The following is a 19,542-nucleotide window of genomic DNA, read 5'->3' as shown; positions in this document are numbered from 1 at the left end:
ATTTATTCAGCATAAATTTCATCTAGAATACAGGCTCACACAGGCAGAACTGTCTTTTTTATAAAAGTTCTGCTTAGTTTGAGCTGAGCTCAGGAGAGGAGGTTAGCAGACAGCTAGAGCTGAGTTTCTATGGGAACCAGCAATGCCATCTCTTCACTAGACTGGAGGGCGTGTTTAGTAATCTGAGCTTAGAACAAATGAGCATGCCCTCAAGCCAGAAGTCGAAGCAAATTCCTGAGGGAGGGGGCCGAGTGGGTTACAGGAGGAGAAGGAAATCTAAGTGATTAAGGGGATGCTGCAGCCTTACTATTAACCTCTGGAAACCAGAGTGGCAGGTATTGAAAGATTTCAAAGAGGCTGTTCACTGATTACATTTTTGTGTGTTTACATGTCTTTTAAGGGCAGTTTCGCCTTTATAAGCAATACTGACCTCAAAACCCCCAGAAATTTATTCAAACTACATAACTTGCCAAATTTTGTAAAATGGCAGTGGTATTTGAGGGTGTGGTCACACAAATGGGCGTGGTAAAAAAAAAAAATCACTGCGCTATGCACAGCATTTCTTTTTGTCCCTCTTTGCGTTTTTCAAATGTTGGGAGGTATGCTATACTTCTGTTTGTGGTCTGATCATAATAAAATGATGATGTAGTCTGAAGAAATAAGTGGAGCTAGTGAGCATTCTTGGGTCCTGGAGGGCCATGGGCCTTTAGGTGGACAGCCCTACTCTATAAATTTGACCTCAGCAAGGGTCTCGGTGTCAAAGTTTTAGGAACTAGGGTGACATAACAGGCATATTTCATGGCATATGCATGCATTCCAGCAGAAGAGAGGTGAAAAAAAAAACAAAGTTTTGCACCAATGCAAAATTTACCCCTGCCCGAAATGATGTTCTGCGGCATGTGGCTTGCCTCCATCAGCTTGTATAGGGTTTTGGAATCGTTGATTCAGAATCTTGATGCACTTATGCCTTTTTTTCCAACCTAAATTACTGGATAACACTAATGTAACTTGGGCAAATAGGTTTTCTAAGTGCCTAGGATAATTGGTTGAGGAAAATAATGATTACTTTCTGATGCCTTATTTATTACAGCAAAATCTGGAAATGTGCTGACTTTTTTAATGGATCGCTCAATCCTGCTGTTCCAGTAGCAGCAGATATTTAATATTAATAAAGGCATATTTTACCACTGGGCAGGAATGAAGACAAACTCAAAAAATCAGAAGCTCATAGAGACTGGGTATGCCAGTTAAGGTGTATTCTTATACTCAGGATGCCTTGATGTATTATTTTGTTCTAATGCTGCTTTAGCTGGCAGTCACTATGGCAGAAATTCCCAAAGCTGCTTATTATTTTTTTTATTATTTACCTTTTTCAGCAGCTCTCCAGTTTGGAATTTCAGCAAATATCTGGTTGCTAAAGTCAACTTTAATCTAGCAACCAAGCAGTGGTTTGAAAAAGAGACTGTAATAAGAATAGAGGATGGCCTAAATAGAAACACGAGAAAAGTTGTAGCCTCACAGAGGGATTGTCTTTTTGGCTGCTGGGGTCAGTGACCCCTATTTCTAAGCTGGAAAGAGTCAGAAGAGGAAGACAAATGAGTAAAAAAAATAAAAAATGAAGACCAATTAAAAAGTAAAAACTAGGTCAGTCTAAACTCAACCTGGCGGTGAACCACCCCTTTAATGCTAATTCCCCATGGAGGGATTAGTTGCCTGCGGGCGACTAATCTTTACATGGGGTTTTAGCCTAAAAGAACAATAACATCCAAAAAATTTAAATGTTTTAAAGTAATTAAAACCTAATATACTTTTCCTCTGCCCTGTAGAATATATTGGTCTTTTATTTGCTATGTAACCTGTTCTCCTTTTTTTTTAATTTGAATTGCTACCCCCCATGGCTACACAGCAGCTTTCTTTATATAAACTATATTAGGGTTTCTAAAGCAAACTCACAACTTTTACCAGTGCAGGACAGTAGTGTACTCCAATTTTTTGTTGTTATTGTTCCTTTAACTTGCAATCTGTAGCTGCCTCTAAATTGAAGCAGCAGAGACTTCAGGTATGCCAAACAATGAATTTAATATCAAAGGATTGTTTTTTGTTTTTAACATCCATAAGATTAATTTTGATGTCCATTCTTTGCACTGACAGCTAACGTCAGCTCTTGTGTTTCAGGGCAGAACACGGCACAAAAGGGGCACAATGTCTGGTATAAACGAAGATGACATCCCGCAGGTGGAGAGAAAGACAGTGACAGATTTCTGCTACTTGTTGGATAAATCCAAGCAGCTCTTCAATGGCCTGAGGTTAGTGCTATGCAGCTGACACTGAATCTCGGAATTTTTACATGTGGGAAAGCTGCCATATTGTTTTCCTCCACTAAGGTTCACTAGTCTTGAACAAAAAAGTGCAGGACAAGAGGCGATACAGGATACTGCCAATCTTTTACAAAGTACAGGTTATGTCTATAAACATGTCTAGAAAGCTCCAAATTACAGGAAGGCCATCTCCCATTGAGTCCATTTTAAGCAAATTCAAATTTTTAAAAATAATTCCCCTTTTCTAATTAATAATAAAACAGTACCTAGTACTTGATTTGTTACAGACTTTAATATGAGGAAGCCTGTCGACTGCTAGTAACAACCTTTTAGATGAAATAGAAGGGCCCTGGCAACACTGGTTTTCACTGATGCCCTTTTGGGGCCCTGGAATTTCTGCTGCAGGGAAGACAAGGATTCTATACACTTCCAGGGTTGTTACAGTAACTTGATACAAAAGCGATCAGGCAGAGGCAATGTCAGTCAGGCAAAGGGTTGAGGGCAGGCAGCAAAAATTCAGCGTGAAAAAAAGATAAGGTTTAGTTAATTTCTGGATAAACAGAGCCAGTTTGGGCAATGAAAACAAACAAAGGTGCGCTATTTAAGTTTGAATTTGACCCAAAGAGTCCGTGTCCTCTGCACCAAACACTAATGCACATGGACGCGAACACGTGCCCATGTGTGCCACCCAAGATGAGTCCAGGGACCAGCAGGTAAGAGCGCACGCCAACCTCCCGCCACTCGTTACAGTACCCCCCTTTCAGGAGCACCCACTTGGGACCTTTTTATGAACAGTTTTACCAAATGAGGGGCATGGGTGTCTTTAGCAGAAACCCAACATCTCTCCTGCTAACGAAACCCCTTCCAATGAATAAGGTATTGAATGTTACCTTTGAATCTGTGAGAATCCACAATTTCCTGAACCTCAAATTCTTGATGCCCATCATTAGATACAGCTGGAGGAGTAGGAGAATCAGAAGAGAAGGCATTGTAGACCACAGGTTTAAGGAGGGAGACATGAAAAGAATTAGAAATGTTCATACTGGGAGGAAGTTCAGGTTCAACACAAACAGGATTGATGGTTTCTTTAACCTTGAAAGGCCCAATGAAGCGAGGACCCACCTTGTGGGAAGGAAGATGGAGTCTTATGTTCTTAGTTGACAACCAAACCAAATCCCCCAACTTTAAAGGAAGGAGCCTGCCTGCGTTGTTTATCGGCCACCTTCTTCTGACAAACTGAAGCTTTCACAAGAGCTTGATGAGCTCTTGGCCAAATAGACTTAAAGTAAAAATAAAACTATTTTAGGCTGACACTAGGCTGACACTGGAGTAGAGACACTGGAGCCACCACTCGCTCAGGTGGAATAATAGGGTAGGGTGGGACCATGGAAGTCTGTTAGAAGCCATGAATCTAGATAAGGCATCTGCTTTGATGTTTTTTGACCCAGGTCTATAAGAAAGGACGAAGTTAAATCTGGAGCAAAATAATGCCCACCTAGCTTGTTGAGGATTCAATCTTTTTGTGGAAGAAATATTTTCAAAATCTTTAGGATCCATGAGGATAGTGACTGGCTCTGCAGATCCATCCAACAAATGACTCCATGTGTCCAAGGCTAAGATTATGGCCAACAACTCCCGATTGCCAACATCATAGTTTCTTTTGGCAGAGGAAAGTTATACAGAATGGCTTCTACCCCTGTATCAGAGGTATCAACTTCAAGGGTGAATGGATGCGAAGTATCGGAATGAGTTAACACTGGAGCAAAAGCAAAAGTGGCCTTTAATGTCTTAAAAGCTTTTTGGGCTTCAGGAGACCAGAAAATGTTTAAAGTCTTTGTGAGTGAGAGCTGTGATGGGAGCAACAATCCAAGAAAAACCCTTGATGCGTATTCGATAAAAATTGTTAAATCCAAGAAAACGCTGAATTGCCTTCAGCCCCACAGGAGTGGGCCAATCTTCCAATCTGATACTGCAGAAACATTTGCTGGATCCATTTCAAAACCAGAAGAGGAGATGATTCCCTAAAAACAGCCTCTCAGACATTGTAAAACACAGGATGTCATCTAGGTATACTACGAGGCAGGACTGCAACATGTCACGGAAAATGTAATTTATGAAGTCTTGGAAGACAGGGGCATTTCACAACCCGAAGGGCTTAACAAGGTATTCATAATGGCCACCACAGGTATTCAATGCAGTGTTCCACTTGTCTCCCTGACAGATACATATAAGATTGTATCCACCCCATAGATCAAGCTTGGAGAAAATCTTTGCTCCCTTTAATCTATCGGACAACCCAGGGATAAGAGGAATAGGGTAGCAATTTTTTACTTGGTGTTCTTCTCAAATACGCCAGAAAATTCAACATAGCATTTTGGCAGGAAAGAATAATCTTGAATAGCAGATGAGGCATGCATACTTGATTGGAGCAGGTAAACAAGAGGAGTGACAGAAGGAGCTCCAAGCCGTGAGTTGACTGGAATCCCAATCAATAGCAGGATTATGTTGTCTTAACCAAGGTAGACCGAGAATGATTGGAGCGGCATGACATTTAATGGTAAAGAAGGAGAAGGACTAGAATAAACCCCCCTACTATTGACGGTTTGAGTGGAGAGTGGAATCTTGAAAGGGATTAAAGAGAATTTGCAGATCTTTGCGAAAGCGGCATCTATGAAATTTCCTGCTGCTCTGTAATCCGGGAATGCCTGACATGGGAAGGACTTGGAAAAAAAACATAATGTAGGAACAAAAATTCTTGATGACTATCTGGGAGTGAATCAACACTGCCTAAGAGAGACCCCCTACTCACTCCTAGGCGTTTCCCTGGTCTCACAGGACAAGACTTAAAGGAACAGTAACACCAAAAAATTAAAGAGTTTTAAAGTAAATTAAATATAATGTACTGTTGCCTTGCACTGGTAAAAGTTGTGTGTTTGCCACAGTAACTCTACTATAGTTTATATAAATAAGCTGCTGTATAGCCATGGGGGCAGCCATTCAAGCTGGAAAAAAGGAGAAAAGGCACAGGTTACATAGCAGATAACAGATAAGCTCTGTAGTATACAATAGTGTTTTATCTGATAAGTGCCTGTGCCTTTTCTCCTTTGAATGGCTGCCCCCATGGCTACACAGCTGCTTATTTATATAAACCATAGTAGTGTTTCTGAGGCAAACACACCAGTTGTACCAGTGCAGGGCAGCAGTACATTATATTGGAATTTCTTTTATACACTTGAATTTTTTGGTGTTACTGTTCCTTTAAGGAGTATAAGCCCACAGTACAGGCTGAGACCAGAAACCCTCCTGTGTGGTCTTTCCTCCAGAGACAGATGTGTGACTCCTAACTGCATGGGCTCATCAGTCTGTGTACATGGAATCGAAGAGACCTCAGACATGGCAGGAGATGAAAATACAAGTTTGCGGGTGTGGGACTTCTGAGACTGTCTCTCCTTTAATCTGATGTCAGTGCGAATAACCAGGGATATAAGTTCTTCAAACCAAGACAGCAGATCTCTAGTGGCCAACACATCCTTAATATTGTCACTAAGCTCTTCCAGAATGTTGCGATCAGGGCATCATTCTTCTAGGTAACCTCAGCAGCCAAGGTGCGAAATGGCATATTCTGCAGGAGACAGAGCCTTGAGAAATCTTTATAAGACTAACATAAGCATCCGGAGCGCATCCAGATGAGAGGAAGAAGACGAAGAGTCTTGGACAGATGGGCTTGCTGAGGCTCCTGGATCTCAAGTCTCTTGAGGAGAGCTTCTAGTACACTTTCCAGAGAACCCTTGCCATCCTGAGAGGCCTCCGTGTTGGCCCAAGCTAATCTGTTATGGACTGTAATATGAGGAAGCCCGTAGACTGCTAATAACAACCTTTTAGGTAAAATAGAAGAGCCCTGGCAACCCCGGTTTTCACCAGTGCCCTTTTGGAGCCCCGGATTCTGCTGCGGGGAAGACAGCGAATCAATACACTTCCAAGGTTGTTATAGTAAGGCGGTACAAAAGGGGCCAGGCTGAGACAATGTCAAGGTGAGGCAATGGGTTGAGGGCAGGCAGTGATGATTCAGCATCAAAAAACCAAGCAGTTAAAACAAAGAGTCAAAACAAGTGGAACAAACAAAGAAAAGGCTTAGCTAAGGTCTAAAAACACAGATCTTGGGCAATGAAAACAAGTAAAGGCGCAAAAAATAAATAATAAAATAAAATAAAGGACACGAACATGCACTGATGTACGGCGCCCAAGATGAGTCAGGGGACCGGTTTTCCAGCACTCGCAACAAGATGGTAAGTAAGCTGCATGAGCTTATATTGGTGGCAAAACAATCCTATTGGGTTTATTTACTGTTTACATATTTTTAAGTAGATGTAAGGTATGGTGATCCAAATTACAGAAAGCCTTATCCCTTATTTTAAAAACCCCAGGTCCCAATAATTCTGAAAAGTAGATCCTATACTTGCATAGGAAAGTGTCAGCATCACTATGAAGGGCCACTATAACTTCAATTTTATAACTTACCCTTTGCCAAGAGCTAAATGTATAATGATTCTTTGGCTGTTTTTCACCCATGTTCTACCTACTTTGTATTAGATGGCGCCAAAAAATTCCGTATTCCCTCCCACAGATTGTCTTCCAATAAACTGGAAGGAGTGATGTACACAGAGGGGAGTGGCCTTATCATGGTATGGCCAACTGTTGTGGTCATAAAGTTCTTTCTTCAGATGTCTTCTTAGGTATTCTCATATCCTGTACCTTAAAGGGGATATAAAAGGCACATCTTGGTTTATTTTTGAATATATAGCAGTTAGCAGTTCTGCTTATGAAAAGAAATGTGTAAGCTAATAATTTATCTTTACTAATGGATGAATGAACTGAACAATTATATGTTTTTGAAAACAGAAACCTAGAAACAGCATGCCCCAAACCCACAATTATCAATTGTCTTTTTTAGCAATCTGTGGTGCTTCCCATTTATGGCAAAGCTCAGTTATCTGTAAGCTGTAGCAAACAGGTCCTCTGTTACATCTTATATCAATTATTGGTTATATTTTAATATACATGGTTGATGTATACACCCTTCTATTGTACAGCACTGTAGAATATGTTGCTTCATTATAAATGTGTTAGTAATAACAATAATGTATAGCACAAACATTTGTAATGGAGATGCCTGGTACCATAACCCCTGAATGAGCATTGTTGTGCCAGAAAATGGACTGTCAGTTGTGTTATGGCACAACTAGTTAGCTATGGTGTCACAACTAGTTGAGAATTCAGTTTTTAGTGCAGAAATTTCTTAAAATGAAACATCATTTGTACTCTGTACAGGGAATTGTTTGTGACTTTATTATGTTAAGGCTGAGTGCTGTACTACTGGACATGGAACCCTGAAGTTCTAAAAGCACAAGCTTAGAGGCTTTATACTGTTGTGGAACTCCTATAAATCATGATATTGCTAAGCGACAGATGTTATTATATATAATACAAAAGCGACATAAGCTGTTGTATAAGAAATTATTTACAGTGTACTTTAATATATGAGGATATTAGATCAGTTCCATGACCCTGTATAAAAGCATTAGGCCTGCTTTATCAGCGTCATATACTCACAGTTAGCCAGTTTGCTCTAGTGCAGAGACCTGCCGACCTTGTTCTACTTGTTGTTCGCTGATAAAAGTTAATTAATTGCCCCAGTGCAAATGTACTCAATATTAGTAAATTAGACCCAATGCCCTTCCAAATCTCTTTCTTCGTAAGTACTAATTCTTTCATTGTTTCACTTGTGCTGATAATCTGTGTGTCCCTGCTTAAGGGCTCTGGCACACGGGGAGGTTAGTCGCCCGCGAACAGGGAGTTTTGTCGCGGGCGACTAATCTCCCCGTGTGCCAGAGCCCTTAAACATTTGGCCTCAGGCTTATGTTGGCCATACACACCTATATCATAGTCTGAAATGTTTTGTCAGATATTCTGTGTGTGCATGGCGGCAGACGAGGTGACCGATGTCAACAAAAGGCCTTGGATATTAGTCGTCTCGTCAGTTGGGCAGGATGGAAAATTATAATCAAAGGCAAGCATTTAGCTCTGAATCATCAGATAGGGGTAGAATTGTTTTGTTTCTACACGCACTGAATCTGATGATTCAGCTCTGAACGTTAGTGGCAGGTACGAACGATCTTTAGGAAAGATCATAAGTGTAGCGTGTATTGCCACTATTACAAGTTAATAATGATAAATTGCAGTGATTTATTCATTCACTTCTAGATTTTTAACTGCTTGCCCCTCTTAATGGTTGCCTTGATGTTATCGGTAGTATTTCCCAGTCAGATAAGAATGTATAGCTCAGTCTTTACAAATAGCTCATGTCTGTGCATGATCAATATATTGAGTGCAGATGCATCTCTGTTTTATGTTTCTCAAAGCTATTACAGCACAGCAGCAGAGCAAGCAAAATCAAAATATATTAAGGAGAGCTATAGCTTAGCAAAGAAGTAGGCTAGAAACCTAAGTTTGTGGTCTGACTAACAGTACACAATAAGTGTCATTCACTGTAATCAGCCATTTTTTTGCACTTTGCCCACTGTGTGCGGCATTGCACTTCTGCACTCTGTGTCTTTAGTGTATGTATATATATTGCAGAGAAGACCAGCACCACTGGTTGTTTGTGCTATAATAAATTCATGATATAAATACAGGTATGGGACCTGTTATCCAGAATGCTTGGGACCTGGGGTTTTCCAGAAAAGGGATCTTTATGTAATTTGGGTCTCCGTGACTTGTCTACTAAAAAAAAAATAATAATTTAAACATTAACTAAACCAAATAGAATTGTTCTGCCCCCAATACGGATTAATTATATCTTAGTTGGGATGAAGTACAAGGTACTGTTTTATTATTACAGAGAAAAAGGAAATCGTTTTTAAAAATGTTATGAATTATTTGTGTGTGTTTATATAATATACCACTAAGGCCATCCTGTGTATATTACAGTTTTTGCTTCTTGTCCAGTTCTTATTTAGGCTATCTGGATTGAAACTGGCTGTCTGCATTTCAAAACGCTGGACCTGGACAAAGCTTAGCAAATCTTGCCAAATCCACAAACCCCTACTTTCCATGGCATCATTGCCCAAGCTAAACATCCTCATTTCTCCGTTCCCTCAACCCTGTCTGGTTTCTAAAACAGTGAAAGTGGGCAACCCTAGTGCTGTCATTTCTGTGTGTCAACGTTTCGCCTGTGCTAGGCAACAAAAAGATCAAAGTGGTCTGGCGCAGAATATGTTAAATAAGGGTGCTTCCATGATAGATTTTTTACTGTAGGAAGCTGCTCATATTCTCAGCATTGTGTAAGTGTCTGGAGGAACCACTTCATTGGCCGACAGGACATGGGCAAATTTTGCAAGGTTAATGCCACACAAGCGACTTTTGCAGTGGCATAAAAATACTGTTCATTGTTATCCGAAGGTCGTGCCACCCAGCAGTGCTGGGTGGGATTAAAAAAGGGTTAAAAGATTGTCTGTGAAATGGAGTACTTGCGGCAATCCATGTGTGTAATGTCAATTTTACGTTTTCTTTCGTTTTTGCTTTTTTCATGAGCTAGGCAAAATAAGGAAAAAAAAAACCTCTGCGTGCTCTGGAAAATCAGCGAATGTTTAGGTTTTCACTTTTAATTTTCAGCTTCAGTGCCTGTTTTCCTGCTTAGTGCGGTGATGTGCTCTGACTTTGCAACCTCTGTGTAGTTGTGTAACACTGGGAGACAGGATCCCCCCCCCCCATTAAGCCTTTTAGAACTTAAAGGGCCTTTATACCTTCATTTTTTATCTTTTCTTTGTTTAGGCATATTAAGAATCAACAAGGTTTATAGCCACCTCCTTTTCTTAGCATTCCTAGGAAGGTGTCATTGATTACCCAATGGCACCTTCTATCTCTATTTAGATTTAGTCATGCCTAAGCTTAGACTGAATGTCTGCTTCAGTGATCCCCAACCAGTGGCACGGGGGCAACATGTTGTTCACCACCCCCTAAGATGTTGCTCCCAGTGGCCTCAAAGTAGGTGCCATTTTTACATTTCTGGCTTAGAGGCAAGTTTTGGATGCCCAGAGACAAAGTTTTACTCCAAGCAGAGCCTCCTTCTGGCCAGCAGCCCACATGGGGCTACCAAATAGCCAATCACTGTCCATATTTGGCACCCCCAAAGAACCTTTTTTCATGCTTGTGTGGCTCCCCAACACTTTTAACATCTGAGTGTGGCTCACAAGAGAAAAAGGTTGGGGATCCCTGGTCTACAGTTTTTCCCTATCATTAGTGCTGCTCTTGCCATTAGTCAAAAAATAGACTCCCAAATAACTTTAAAGGAAAACTAAATCCTAAAACAAATATGGTTACATACAGGCTTTAAAGGAAAAGGAAAGACTATATCACTGGGGGGTGCCAAAATATCAGGCACCCCCCAGTGGCTAATTGCGTACCTGAAACCCCTGGCTGGGGTTGGAAGGGTTTAACTTGATGGACTTTGGTCTTTTTTCAACCCAACTTAACTATTTAACTTTGCGCTCTGAGATAGGGTAACATAGTTACAAAGTAGCACACAAGTACTATATATTAAGGCAGCACATGTGTGTTGGCCATGGCATCTCTCCTCTTCCGCATCCTGATCTTGCCCAACACACCCTGTGGTCTCTGTATTAAATAAATTAATATAATCACTGCACTGAATTAAACCAATAATTTTTGTACCAGGTGTTGTTCTTTGTCTTTAATGAATTTATACCTGTATTTTTCTATATCAAGCCTGTTTTTCCCAAATATTTTGTGTATAAGCAAGTTGAAAACATTAAAAAGAGGGATTACATTTTATTAGTGATGTGCAGGGTCTACAAATATTTAACCTGTGTCTAACTCTAACCTGCCCTGCTTATTGGTGATGTAGTTGGTAGGCATGAACTGGCAATCTGTAGATTCTGGCAAATGCAAAGGGGTTGCTTTAAGATGCCATATACTGTCACTATTTATTGGGCTGGTGGGGGGCTGTTTTGACCTCTGAGTACATATACTTAAAATGCCAGGGCGTATTTGAACAACAGTCCAGATTTGGGTGTGGGGCAGGTGCAAGTATATGAAATACTTGGCTAGAGGTGGACTGTGGAACACTGATGTTGATGGCATGGAGGGCCATTGGGGGAGTCCATCCCGCAACCCCCTGGGTCCAACGCGTTTTTGGCCAGACCCTTATAACACTAATGTGTGCAATTTTAAGACAGTTACCATGCTATCCTAAATCTTAAAGAAGCTGTAGCAGTATGAGCCATAGAATAATTTTATCTGTAACTGACTGTATGCCTGACAACTAGAAGACTTCAGAAACCTTTTTTTAACGGTACCTTAATTTCAAAGTTAATAAAATTGGATGCTCAAGACTAAACCATGAATACATTTCTTATCCAGCTAGATCCAAAGTTCTTTAAATGTAGCAGTCTTTTTTGGTAAAATAAATGGTTACAATTAATTTGTGATATAGTATTTAAAACTCTTACTGCTTTATACATATGTTCCTAGGGGAAGATACAGATAGATCAAGTTGCAAATAGAATCCCAGTCTGGTGAGTTGTGTGTAGTGATTAAAAAGAACAACCTTGTTAAAGGGAAACTATACCCCTGAACACTGTGGGACTCTCTAAATATATTACATAGACTAGCTCATATGTATGTAAAACACTGCTTCATCTAAAAAAAAAATATTGTCATAAATAGTAAATATTTACTGTTTACAGGTATAGGACCCCTTATCCGGAAATCCATTATCCATAAAGATCCGAATTACGGAAAGGCCATCTCTTATCGACTCCATTTAAACAAATAATTCACATTTTTAAAAATGGTTTTCTGTTTTCTCTGTAATAATAAAACAGTACCTTGTACTTGATCCCAACTAAGATATAATTAATCCTTATTGAAGCCAAACCAATCCTAATGGATTTAATTACTGTTTAAATTAATAATTTTTTAAGTAGACTTAAGGTAGTAGATTCATATTACAGAAAGACCTCTTATCCGGAATACCCCAGGACCAAAGCATTCTGGATAATGGGTCCCATACCTGTATTTACTTTTCTAGTTCTATGTGACACTGGATAATCCAAAATAGAAAATTTACTAGACACACAATCCTGGGGCACATGCTAGGGTAAATCGGCCAATAAATGGACAGAGCTCTGGGTGATGGATATACGGGATCCATTATCCAGAAACCTGTTATCCAGAAAGCTCCAAATTACAGGAAGGCCATCTCTTATCTCCATTTCAATAAAAATATTTCACATTTTTTAAAATGTAATTTTTCTAAGTCATATTTAAACCATACCCTGTACCCGATTCCAATTAAGCTATAATTAATCATTACTGGATGCAAAAAAGTTAATGTTTAAATGATTTTTTAGTAGATTTAAGGCACGCACGCACGCACTATATTGCTTGTATTGGTACTGGGTCTGGTATGTGTACGGGTCAGCAGTGGTTTTTGTGTTTAATTCTTTAATTGCTTGTGTGCCTTCATAAAAATTTAATGGAATATAAAAGGTTATACATTTGGGCATTTGTTTTTGATGTCTAATTAGACATTAAATATAAGCCTAACACCTTCTTGTGGGCCTTATAATAACAGTGGCTGCTTTGCACATCAGATCACTGAGGCAGGTGATATAGGCTTTTGGGTTTCGGTGCTATTCTGTCTCCATGGAAACCTGTCACTGCAGGTGGCTGTACCGTGTGATATAAGAAAGCTGCCATGTGTCAGCACAGATAGAAGGCGCAGGAACTCCGCAGGACGTGCAGAGACTGCACTGGTGAGACTTAAGCCCCTTCGGAGACTCCTGTGCCAGCACAGCTTCTCTATGTACAATAAGCTGATCCCAATAAATTAAGTAAAGTGCAGTGCCTGTAGATAGTGGGCAAAGAGCAGATAGGCCCCTCCCTCTGCTAAAGGCAAAGTTATATATTTAGGACAGTGCCGTCCAACATTCAGTGGGCTAACTATATCTCCCGTAGCATGCTGGAGGGATAGATTCAATTCAAATTATGTTATACAATAAAGTCTATGGGTTCGCTAAGCAAACTGTGGGTCATAATAATTCTTTCGAAGGCCACTTTTGGCCTGTGGGCCTCCAGTTGGACAACCCTGATCTAGGATAAGATCTATATCTCTTGTCCAGGATATCAAACATGCATGGGTTATATGTAGCATGGGTTATTCAGCATATATTTATATATGACTGTCGAATCAGCCAAGCTTGCTCTAGTGCAATAATCTTACCCACATTGGTCTACAGAGGCCAAATAAAGTAGAACAATGGTACATTGCTTCCTTAGGCAAATAACTTTGAATGAAGCATGATGGGCCATTGTTTTTGTGAAACAAAGAGACAGAAGAACAGATCATGTTATCAATAAATGGCCAAATTGGATGGATAGCCTCCCAGTAAGGTCACATAGCTAAATTTTATATCCACAAAGACCTTCTGAGGGAATGGACTCACATATGAATGACCTTGGCAATGACTTTCAGACGTGGTGAATACTGCGGTAGGAAATTGCAGTAGGAAATTGCAGTGACATGTAGATACTTGGATATGGATAAAGGAGAATTTAAAAGCAATCATATTTACAAATGCAGTAGACACAAAGGGGGTGAATCTTAAATTTATGGTTATTAAAACTAGTTTGAACAATATTAATTTATTAATGTTATTAGGAGGATTTTTAGCATATTACCCATGTACTGTTTGTAGAAATGTCTGTTCCTTAAAAAAAAATTGTCATGTATTTACCCAAAATGTCATATTAGCACAGACCCCCACATTCCCTTAAACCGAGGTGCCTTGTTTATTTGTGTGGCATTGATGGGCCAGTCCAGAATTTTTCTACGTTACAGAGGGTGGAATTTTCTCTTTCCCTGAGAATTTTTTTTTAACTGGCTTCACAGATGGTAGCTCCTCAATTGTTTTACCAGTATCTGCACAAGAAGGAACAATTGCTTGCTAATAATGTACTGGTCTTTTGTAGGGACTTGCCTCAGTATGGACAAAAGCAGTGGCAGTCCTACTTTGGGAGGACGTTTGACGTATACACAAAACTCTGGAAATTTCAGCAGCAACACAGGTAAGTGTACAAATCTGACAACTGGGTTAAGTTGTAGAATCGGTGTCTGGTCATTCAAGGTAACTACTACTTGTAGTTGTAGTTGCAGCTTTTGCATCTAGCTTTCCTCCTAGTGGCCAGATGATTCATATTGTTAATGGGCCCATCCTACACAGTACAGGGCCATACATGTGCATGGCTACCTTTGCTTTGTTACAACCAATCAGACACGGGATACAGCTCCTTTTCACTGTCTTTTGGCTGACCACCATAATGTGTCTAGCAACAAAAGCAAATGGCACTCAAAACATGATTGCTGGGCAGTGAAAGGTGAGTACCTCAACAAGCAAATTTTAAATAAAAGTGTAGGATGTAATATTAAATCTTTAATTTTATTTTCTTTTAAGTGGTTTTCATTTTCTTCACAACAGACAAGTTCTTGACAACCGGTATGGTCTGAAACGGTGGCAAATTGGCGAAATAGCCTCAAAGATTGGACAGCTCTATTACCACTATTAGTAAGTAATTGCTGATACCTACAAAGGGAAAGAGTGGTTGTCTTTTGCAAAGTCTTACAGATTGGTAGGACTTTGCAAAAGAAGCACTTTTACCGATAAAATCATTTAACAAAAATGTTTGCTTAACATTCCATAAGTAATTAAATTAAGTGCCTACCCAAAGCTTCTGTCTCTGTTTTCCCCTGGAAGAGGGGGGTCTCCAACCCCTTTCTTTTATACGAACACGCAGAAATCAGCAGCACATTCAGAGAAACTACCGTATATACTCGAGTATAAGCCGATCCCAATATAAGCCGAGGTACCTAATTTTACCTAAGAAAACTGGAAAAACTTATTGACTCGAGTATAAGCCTAGGGTGGGAAATGCAGCAGCTACTGCTAAGTTTCATCAAAATAAATACCAATAAAATTACATTAAATGAGGCAACAGTGGGGTATATGTTTTTAAATATTTATTTCAAATAAAAACTGTCAACTAGCTCTGTAAGTGGGGGGTCAACAAAAACAATTGTTTTATCAACAATGATACCTTAAGAGTACTTAATCAGCAACCAAGCTAAAACACAAAGAGTTAAAATCCTTCAAAACTATATATAGTTTATATAGAATATAAAGTGCAATGTATAGTGCAGAATGGGACAGGTGAAATGGTAGATGAAGATAAATTTGGGAGTGGGCCAGGGCACTGGAGGGTCTGGTTGCGGGTGGCCTAATTTGCACACAAAGGACAGAGGGTGCTAGTCTGGAGGGACCCATGGCACCTGACTCGAGTATAAGCCGAGGGTGACTTTTTGAGCACATTTTGGGTACTAAAAAACTAGGCTTATACTCGAGTATATACAGTAGTTCTGTCCTGACTCACTTCTTTTCTCTCACTTTGATGCCAATCACTGCAGTCACTCTGGCTAAGCATCTGATTTTCATTTAAAATAATATATATATATAAACAAACCTTTTTTTTAATTATTGTAGTGGGGATAGTATTTCTCTTGCAAAGTCCTACCACTTTGGTAATACATTGTGAAAAGTGGACAACCCCTTTATGGAATACAGATTCAACTGGAACAGCAAAAAAGTACCATAGCAACCTCAGAAAAAGCCAATACATTATTTATTTTTTGGGTACAGAGGGGCATTTGGAGATGGCAGAAAGCAAATTACAACTGAATTCCATTTGCACACAGTCATGTTTGTTTGCGAGTACATTACCCTAATACTTACATTTACTCCGAAGCCTTCGCACTTCAGAGACCAGCTACCTTAATGAAGCCTTCTCCTTTTATTCTGCAATAAGACAACGCTCCTATTACTCCCAAGTCACCAAAGAGGACAGGTAAGCTGGGTTTTTTTCTGTTGGCTTAGAAAAGTTTGCTGTGGCAGTAAGAGGTATTTTGGCCTCTGTTTTTGACATAAGGAAACATCAATGGAAGAGTTGGGTTTATTATTACTTTACTGCATCCAATCTAACCATTGTACCATATTTATTACTACTCTTGTTCTCGCAAATGGGAAAAAATGGGATATTTATCAGTATTTCGCATCAGTTTATGATTGTAAAAGTTGTACAGATTTCTAAACTATAGAATTTAATAGTTAAAAGGAAAATAGGAACATATAGGAAATATACTGTATTTATAAATACCATTTATCTGATATGTTACTTTTAAATCATTGTGCATTTATATAGTGCTAGAAAGTTATGCAGCGCTTTATTTCTATTTATTGTTACAATAATTTAACAAACTGCGTATACAAACAGAAGGAAATAGTGATGTTCATATGTATACTATACCCACAGGTCTGCCTGGTTCAGGTCATAAATCAGGGTAGCAAGTTGGGGCATGTGACCAGTCCAGCTGCTGGTATTGCTAGACTTGCCACCTTGAGCTTCTATACTTTGTACTGTCATTTTCCAGCGAGGAATGCCCCTTAGTGACATCAGTGTCAGATCCTCCCTTTCACCAGTGGGTTCAGATTGAGGGAAAGAATCAGGCTCCTCCAATCCAGTCTTATAATAATACCCCCCCATGTTGTTGTGAGTTTACTATGGGTGTTTAAGTGTTAACTAACTCTACAAAAACAAATAGGTAGATTAAGTACCTTAACTCCACTGGGGGCCAAGCCTGATGTGAATGATGTGTATATATGAGCGCTATAAATAAAGAGTAATAAAAATTACATTACATAACTTTGTTAACCTTATTTTAAAGATCACCTTCCTTTGTTAGGAAGTTCTGGAATAAGAGTGCTGTTTCAGAGATCTTCCAAATCAAATGCATTGTATTGTTTAGCATGGCATGCTACAATTAAACTTTGTTGTTCAAGTAGACATGCAGAGGTCCTGCTGTCTACAGGCTGCTGGCAATGGCTGTCAAGATGAATTACGGCAGAGGCTTTTATGAATGTAAGAATAACTGATAGGGACAGGTACAAACGACTCTGAGGCTAGCGCATCAGCAAATGCCAGCTATGGACATCTCAGCTAGCACTGTACGATTGATGGGTATTAGGATGTGTTCATTGCCCCAGAAATATATGTGTGTGTTTGGTGGCTAAAAGAGAGTGCGTAAATCACTGGAGGGGAAAGAGCTAATGAATTCATTCAGAGCTAGGAAAGCACTGAAATCTATAATAGTATTTGTCTGTGTGTAGCATTAAAAGACAAGTAAACTGTAATTTACATCGGTGGTGTCAGTCACAAACCTTGTACCCGGGCCCGTGCCAGAGGTTCTTTGACACACCCACATGCTGTGTACTGTTGGTAAAGTAGCAACATGCACTTATGTTATTTATACTTATTCATATACCAAAGTATTGCTGGGGAAATGACTAAATGCCATTAAAACATATCCTATAAAAAAAACGGGTCATAGGGCTCACGTCCTAGGGCTTCTGCGAGTGTTGGTACAGTAGCCCCCATAATACTTAATGGACATGTCAATCCCAAAAATTATTTTTTTGCCTAATAAAAGACATAATATAATTCTAAGCAACTTCGCATTATACATTCATTACATATTTGTTTTTAGATATTTGTATATATAATTGCTATTAAAAGCAGTGTCTGCCTGTCCTTTCTATTCTCTGCCCTGGTGGCTCTGATATTTGAAACAATGTAACAAACACCAGCAGATTGACAGACCTGCCTTGCTGGAGAAGACTGGCACTTGCAACATTGTTTAAAAAGTAACAACCAGAAGTTAAAGGAAAAATAAAGTCAAAGTCACTTGGGGGTGCCAAAATGTTAGGCACCCCCAAGTGACTTTGACCGCCTACCTTTTACCCCGGGCTGGTGCCCCTGTGAGGAAGGAACAGCACCAGCCCGGGGTAGCTGCCGGCGCTTCCTTTTCCTGATTCGCTGCGCGTGCATGCGCAGTAGAGTGAAAAGCCGAACTTTAAATGTTAAAGTCGGCTTTTCACTCTACTGCGCATGCGCCCACCGCTGGCACTCAGGAAAAGGAAGCGAGGAAGACGGAAGCGCTGCGCTCCAGGTGCCCCGGGCTGGTGCTGTTTTCTCCTAACAGGGGCACCAGCCCGGGGTACGAGGTAAGCGGTTAAAGTCACTTGGGGGTGCCTAACATTTTGGCACCCCCAAGTGACTTTGACTTTCGTTTCCCTTTAATCAAATGCTGCTTTCTATAGCAATTACATGTACAAATAACTTCTAAAGCACTAATTATTTTTAATAAATTGATATTGGAAAGTTTATCTTTTATTAGACAAAAAATGTTTGCCTAAAAAAAAAAAACTTGGGGGGTTGACATGTCCTTTAACCTGTTCTATTTTCAGAGGTCTTTTAACTTACCTTTCTGTGTGTTATGCAGCATCTTTTTGCTGGCAAATATCAATGTAATTTAGAATTTATGATAAAGAAAATAATAGGGATCAGTTGGCTGAAAGAAGTGGGATCTGGTGTAGAACAAGGGGCTTGCAGCTGGGGATCCTTTCTGATTCTGGAGTTGCACCCAGTTTTGGCCAATCTCTACAGATCAGTTATGTTTTTTTAAAATTAATCGCTGTGTGAAGATTGAAATGGAAAAGTGCATGGCCCCTGAGTGACACTACTTTACGTGCAGCACTACGTTTACTTTTCATATTGCCGATCTGACATCCCTTGCTGTATTTGGGGTAGGAAATAGTAGTTCAGTACAAGCCGGAGGGCTGCATTTTATACGTCCATGAAGTACTGGAGGTGGGAGAGCTGTAGGGTTCCGCTGAAGTAGGAAGAAGCAAAAGGAACCAAAGGCTTTGTTTTGAAGGAACAGTAGATTTTGTATAGTCTTAATGCTGCCAAGAGCAGGGGCCTTGAGATTAGTGAAGATGAATGCCATTAGTATGTGCTGTTCCGGTAGAATGAGCTTGCTGAAAACCCTGACTGCAGAAGGCCTGCGAGCACTGGAATTAAAAAAAGCTCCTCTTTCTTTTCAAAACCATCCTCATGTTGGCATTCTCTCTTGGCGAATTGGGTTGAATTAAACCCATATAAACATGTACAAAATTACCTTGAAAAGGGCATTGTACCAACCAGTCATTCAAAGAAAACACAATATATGGTTTGCAGAGCTTTTCTGTCTGGTAAC

At 39.8% G+C, this 19,542-nt stretch overlaps 1 protein-coding gene across 2 annotated transcripts in view; it reads left to right on the top strand.

Annotated features, from left to right (window-relative positions):
- Positions 1-19,542, top strand: part of scai (suppressor of cancer cell invasion) — a 98,368-nt gene that overhangs the window by 54,094 nt on the left and 24,732 nt on the right. For both annotated transcript variants that reach the window (XM_031891147.1, XM_031891146.1), the window contains exons 2-5: positions 2,176-2,306; positions 14,370-14,465; positions 14,876-14,962; positions 16,197-16,295. In XM_031891147.1, coding sequence (XP_031747007.1) covers positions 2,203-2,306; positions 14,370-14,465; positions 14,876-14,962; positions 16,197-16,295 — 386 coding nt within the window. In that variant the 5' untranslated portion in view covers positions 2,176-2,202. The remainder of the gene's footprint in view (positions 1-2,175; positions 2,307-14,369; positions 14,466-14,875; positions 14,963-16,196; positions 16,296-19,542) is intronic.

This window comes from Xenopus tropicalis, chromosome 8 (genome assembly GCF_000004195.4).
Source record: "Xenopus tropicalis strain Nigerian chromosome 8, UCB_Xtro_10.0, whole genome shotgun sequence".
In the NCBI taxonomy this organism is placed as follows: Eukaryota; Metazoa; Chordata; class Amphibia; order Anura; family Pipidae; genus Xenopus; species Xenopus tropicalis.
This window is presented reverse-complemented; position numbering and strand designations above follow the sequence as displayed.